Below are 6,000 nucleotides of genomic sequence, written 5' to 3' on the forward strand. Positions count from 1 at the left end.
GGGCCTGGGCCAGGCAAATCTGGGGGCAGCTGGCAGGGACAGTCCAGACAGTGCCCACACAGCAGGTCAGGGTGCCAGAGGGAAGAGAGAATAGGCTCAGGCGGCAGTGGGAGCCACTGTGGCCGCCCAGAGGCACACCCCATTTCACGCTCCCTGGGCGGTGGCAGGGCCCCACGGCTATCAGCTTTCAGGGGTGGGAGGGACCAGGAATGAGGAGGGGTCTGCCCCACCCATGGCTCCCTACTCCCTTAGGGCTTTGTGGGCTCAGGAGTTGGGTGCCACAGGCCTCTGGGAACGCCCTCTGGAGAGGGCGTGGCCAGTCCTACAGAGTCTGGCCATCATCCCTCCAGAGTGTTCAGGGCCTGCTAGGACCCCACACCTAAGCCCTTCCCAGGCCTGGAGGACAGGGCCTCCCTGCTTCCCTCCCCAAAGGAGCAGGGCCCCTGTCTCCCTCAGTGTGGGCCCCACTTAGTCCATGAGGCAGGTGGGGGGGATTAGATCAGGCCCGCTCAAACAATAAAGCAGAGAAGGGCCCCCCCAGCTCTGTGCAGCGCACCCTGGAGCTCTCACTCCTCCACTCAGCTCTCCTCTAGGAAGCAGATGGGGGAGCCGGACAGGAGGAGGCCCCTGAAGACGTGGCCTGCTCCTGCTCCTCCCTTTGGGGGTCTGCTCTCCAGAGTGTTTTCCTCCCTTGCGGCCACCCTCCTCCTCTCCCACCCAGAGCACCCAGACTCCAGAGCAGGGGGAGAGGGGGAAGGCAGCGGCCTCTGAGTAGACCCTCGCTCCCCTGGAGGGAAGGGAAGAACCGGATGGGATCTCTAGAGGGTGATTAGCGCTGGGCCGTCCCAGGGCAGATTCCCAGACTCCCACTGGCCAGAATTTTTGCCTGCTGCCAGGAAGTTGGTGAGGGGGAGGCGGGTGTAGGAGTGAGTCAGCGATGACAGGAGCCCAAGGGACAAAGGTCATGGGTGGAGAATGGAGAGACACTGTTTACTCAGCCTGCCTCCTCCAGGAGGTCTTCCAGTCCTACGCCAGCCCTGTGGTCCAACCCATCTCTGACCCACCCTTCCCCCTTCTCCCAATTGTTAGTAATTTTATCCTTGCATTGACAACTTGTAGGTCCCGTTAGCCTGTGAGCTCCTGGGGGTCACGGAGAGGCTGTGGTTTAACTGGGGCCCCACAACGTCTGTGACTACCAGCACTTCCGACTTTCAGGAACCATTTTACATCTATTTCAGTTGGGTGAATCTGTGGGAAAGTGCTTAGAACAGTATTTGGCACACTGTACGTGCCACAGAAGTGTCAGGTTTATTGTTGGTATTTTCTGCTCACATTCTCGTATTAGTGTGAGACAGGCAAGAGTTTGCTATGAAGAACAGGGGATCCAAACCCACTCTGGCCTCCCACTCACTGTGGAATCTTCCTGACTAGTAGGGCAGGCAGGAGCCGGCTGTGGGACCCCAGGAGAGCCCACAAGGCAAACGCCTGCCTGGACTAAGAGTGGGCAGTATCTTTGGGTGCAGGCTGTGAGAAAGGAGCTTTCCCAACCCATGGGGCTTCTCCAGACAGCTCTCCTGGGGCCAGGGGGGTGGGGTGGGAGCAGGGAAGAGGGTTGGATTAACCCCAACTCTCTTCGGACCTCTAGACCTGCCCCCACAATGTTCTGTGGGCCAAGGAGGGTGGGGAGGTGGGGAGTGGAAGGCTCCAGCTGGGCTCTGGGGAGTTACAAACCGGCCACGGGGATTAGTGAGGCTGAAAAGAACATTTGCCTAGGAAGGGAAAACGGGAAGTGAGAGGCTGAGGACAACGCTCTGTAAGTCCCCTGAGACTCACTGCAGGCTAGTGGGGGGGGGGCCGTTAGGAAGAGGTGGTGTTGTACGGGGCATTTTGACAGGTCCCACACCCCAGCATCACCCCTTCTCCCCCGGAACACAGCTGTAGCAGCTACCCCGCCCCCTCTGTCTGCGCCACCTGCCATTGGTTGGAGTCAGGCACCGCCCCACAGAGGCGGCCTGCCATTGGCTTAGGTCTTTGATGTTTGTATGCTTGAGGGTAGAGAGAGATGCGTCATCCCCTGGAAACTGCGGACTTCCTCTCTGTTTGTCTGGGTCATCCTGTCTGCCGGTCGCTGGCCCCAGGCTCACTCTCTGGCCCCAGCCCTCTCTCACTCTCTCTCTCTCAGCAGCTGTCTCTCTCGTGCCCGCTGGCCTGTCTCTCTCCGCAGTCGTCTCCTTCTCTGCCTGCCTGGGTGGCCACCATGAGCCGGAAGCGGCTCATCACTGACTCCTATCCTGTAGTGAAGAGGAGGGAGAGCCCTGCTGGACACAACAAGGGGGAGCTGGCATCAGAGCTAGGTCTCTGAGGTGTGGGGCGGGGCGGGAGGAGTGGACGCCGAGGGACATGGGACGTGGGCAATAAAGGGGAAGTGAAGTATGTCTTCTACTTCCTACACCAGGCTTGGTCTCGGAAGGCAGAGGCAGAGGGGGTGGTGAGGGCAGCGAGCAGTAGGACAGCTGTGAGGCGTGGGGCAGGGGACCAGTCCTGCAGGGCACAGGCCCGGGCAGGCCTGAGGAGCAGCTTGTCATTGCAGAGGAAGAGCCCCAGCCCTTGAGCGTGGATGAAGCCGAGCTGGAGTTGCTGAGGCAGTTTGACCTGGCCTGGCAGTACGGGCCCTGCACAGGTGAGAACCCCTCCAGGCCCCAGGAGCACATCCCAGAGCCAGTCCTGTCACCCACACGTCTGAAGCAACAGAAGCCCCTGCCTGATGCTCTCAAGCGCTGTCTCCTGAGATGGGAGTGCAGAGGTCCCCACACACCCCTCCACACACAATCTCTAGTCTGCACTATTCTCCACCCCCTGTGAGACCCCACTGTCTTCTTCCCACCTTGGCAGGGATCACTCGGCTGCAGCGCTGGCATCGGGCAGAGCAGATGGGCTTGGAGCCTCCCCCAGAAGTGCGTCAGGTGCTGCAAACCCACCCCGGAGATCCCCGCTTCCAGTGCAGGTCAGAGACAGGCCAGGGAGGACTTTCAGGCCAACCAGGGCCTTCTCCAGACACCACGGGCCTGCTGGCCCAGGGCGGGGGCTGCTCTGACCTGAGGGAGAAATGGATGCAGGCTTGGGGTCCCTTGCTGAGCAGGCAAGAAAATTCTACAAGGTGCCTGGCTCAAGAGGGTAGAAGAAGGCTGCTTTAGTAATTCTTATCTCTGAGCTAATGGTGGGGGAAGGGTATACCCAGGGCCCAAGGGACTATCTATTTAGTACTGAGCAGTTGGCCAAGGACTATAGGCCATGCCCAAGAACTGGTGCTGGTGAAATCAGATCAAGGGACTTCACGGACTAATTCTCTCTGGTTTCTCCCCCCCACCCCACCCCCCGCACAGCCTCTGGCATTTCTATCCCCTCTGAGGCACCACCGAAGACCTCCTGCCCGCACCCGAGAACCTCAGGACACAGGGAGAGCCATTGCTGCCCCTTAGCTCGGCTCTGCGGTGAAGAACATTTGGCAGGAAGAAGTCTCACAGGGCAGGAAGGAGGCTGAATGTGGTCTCCGCGATCAGCCCTCCATCTAACCAGCAGGCTCCCAGAGCCCCTCTGAGGGCCGACGAGCACCTGCTCCATGGGAGGTGGTCCCTGAGGAAAAGGATCTGGCCCTGAGTCTTCTGACGCCTACCTCCCGCCTCCCTGACCTACAGACTGTGGCCCTCGGGATGACATAGCAACTCCGGCACAGTCTGCCCAACAGACTCAGGCAGATGCACTCCTCCCCTAAGCCTGGGAATATGAGGGCAGAACTGGCAGAGCTCGCCGGGCAAGAGGGTCACTAATACTAATCAATAAAGAACAGCCTGGAAGCCAGACCTCCGGTCCCTTACTGTGGCCCTGTTTGGGCTGGCAGCACCCAGCAAGTTGATAAGTGGGAGACAGCCAGCAGCACACTTTTTGACTAGGTGCGTGTGCCTCTTCCGCTGCCTAACTTTAGACCAAAGAGGGAGGAAAGACACCTAAGACCAACGGTCAAGTCCTCACGAGAGCTAAGCAACCTCTGGCGCCCCCTGGTGGTGCACAGGGAAGCTACTCTTTAGTCACCTGCCCTGACCAGCCAGAGAAAACCTACCAGACCAGCCACCTAGCCTGCCCAGTGTTCACCTCTCGGAAATGGGTCCTTTGTCAGAGGAGGATCCATGCGGTCCCTGGATCAGAAAGTCCAGACAGACTTACTCACTCCCAGCAAGCACCTCTGCTTCCCACAAGGGGTTCCAAAGCAGAGTTCGGGGAGAGTTTTAACCCATAGAACCTGCTCAGAGATAGCCACAATCAGGGGCTTTGGTAGGGAACTGGATGGTGCTGGGGGTGGAGGAGGACTGGCTGGAGCCAGAAACAGTGCTTCGGGGACCTTGGGACAACACTCCCTGACAAACAGTATCAGTACTGCTCACATGGTGTCACCCTCATAAGCTCGATCAGCTCTCCATCCTGGGGCACAGAGACAGACCGCGCTCTGAACTCCTTGCAAACAGGCCTACAGAGCGGCCAAGGGGTCTTTTAGCCCCTATTTTATTGAGCCCTGATCATGCCTCAAGGACTTCAAATGTTTTCTCTCTAAACTCCCTGAAAAGCCTTCAAGGTTAGCTTTTACGGCGAGGGAAACTAAAGCCTGGGAAGGTTGTGTAAAGTTTCCCGACAGCAGCGGCCTGGCCATGGTGGTGCAGAGGCCGGGTCCATGCCTGTATCCCGTGCCCTGCCCATCTGCTGAGCACCTGTATGCGCCGGCTCTAGAAGTCCTCTCAGCTGTTATTAGTTGTGAGGAGGTGGACCAAAACAAACATGTAACTGTTATGTCAGGTGGTGGTCAGTGGAAAGCAAAATTAGGGGCCAGAGAGTGCCAGAGAGGCTGGTCAGTGGAGGCTTGACAGGGTGGCCTTTAAGCGGGGAGCTGAAGGAAGTACGGGAGTGAGCCTGGCATCCATGTGAGTGCTCCAGACAGAAGGAACCATCAGCACACCCTCCGCAAGGAGGGAGTCAGTGTTTCCAGCCTGGTCAAGAGCTAGCATGGAGGCCAGTGTGGCCCAGGGCCAGGGAGCGAGGGGAGTGTGGTGGGAAATGAGGCCAGAGAGGCAGCAGGTAGGTCCCACAGGGCCTTGCAGGCCAGGATAGGATTCTGGATTGTACTCTGAAGGAGAGGAAGACATTGGTGGGTTTGAAGCCAATCAATGACGTAATAAAACATGTTTTGAAAACATTACTCTGGCTGTTGGAGAACAGATGGTGGGGCTGGGGGAAGAAGAGGCAAAACCACTCAGGAGACTATCGGGCTCAGCCTCATGAGAGGTGATGGTGATTGCGACCGACCGGCGTGGGAAGACGGAGGTGGTAAGAAGTGGCCAGACGCCTTCTGTGTTTAGAAGGGAGGACTGATTGACAGGACTCGCTGATCGGTTGGCTGGGGGGTTTAAGAGAGAGAGAGAGTGGAGCCAAGGATAACTCCAAAGGTTTTGGCGTGAGCAACTGGAAGGACAGAGTTCCCATTACTAAGATGGGAAAGATTGTGGGAAGGGTGGGGTGGGGTAGGAATCAAGAGTTCGGATTTGACATCTGTGACACATCAGGGGGAGACAGAGAAGAGGCAGTGGATATGCAAGTCTGGAGTTCTGGGGACAGCTCTGAATTTGAGATCCAACTTTGGGCATCTTTTAGACGGCATTTAAAGCCATCGTGTGAATGAGATTACCTGAATACAAATAGAGACAAGAAATGGTCCGAGGCCAGTCCTGGGGCCTGGTATGCTTGGAGGAGAGGGAGAAAAGGGCATTTAGCAAAGGAGACTAAGGAGTGGCAAGACTGGAGGAAAATCAGGAGAGGGTAGAGCCTGGGAGGCCTGGGCCCAAGGTGTTTCAAGGTCTCCAACGGTAAAATGAAGCCTGAGAACAGCACGCTGGACTTGGCAATGCAGCGGTCACTGGAGACGAGTAGCCCCCGTGGACTGATGGGGGAACAGTG

At 57.8% G+C, this 6,000-nt stretch overlaps 1 protein-coding gene across 1 annotated transcript; it reads left to right on the forward strand.

Moving 5' to 3' along the window:
- The first annotated feature begins 2,066 nt into the window (after positions 1–2,066).
- POLD4 (DNA polymerase delta 4, accessory subunit) lies at positions 2,067–5,245 on the forward strand. The gene is made up of 4 exons (XM_033119283.1): positions 2,067–2,354; positions 2,591–2,680; positions 2,893–3,004; positions 3,384–5,245. The coding sequence occupies exons 1-4, from the start codon at positions 2,258–2,260 to the stop codon at positions 3,406–3,408; spliced, it is 324 nt and encodes a 107-aa protein (XP_032975174.1). The 5' UTR covers positions 2,067–2,257; the 3' UTR covers positions 3,409–5,245.
- The last annotated feature ends 755 nt before the right edge of the window (positions 5,246–6,000 follow it).

The sequence above is a fragment of the Rhinolophus ferrumequinum genome, chromosome 11, assembly GCF_004115265.2.
Source record: "Rhinolophus ferrumequinum isolate MPI-CBG mRhiFer1 chromosome 11, mRhiFer1_v1.p, whole genome shotgun sequence".
Lineage (NCBI taxonomy): Eukaryota > Metazoa > Chordata > Mammalia > Chiroptera > Rhinolophidae > Rhinolophus > Rhinolophus ferrumequinum.

Bases quoted from the DNA above. Each gene is read 5' to 3' on its own strand.
- POLD4 (XM_033119283.1), top strand. From the start codon at position 2,258: ATGAGCCGGAAGCGGCTCATCACTGACTCCTATCCTGTAGTGAAGAGG. The intron at 2,681-2,892 runs GTGAGAACCCCT...CCACCTTGGCAG, and splicing joins GCAGTACGGGCCCTGCACAG to GGATCACTCGGCTGCAGCGC. The intron at 3,005-3,383 runs GTCAGAGACAGG...CCCCCCGCACAG, and splicing joins GATCCCCGCTTCCAGTGCAG to CCTCTGGCATTTCTATCCCC.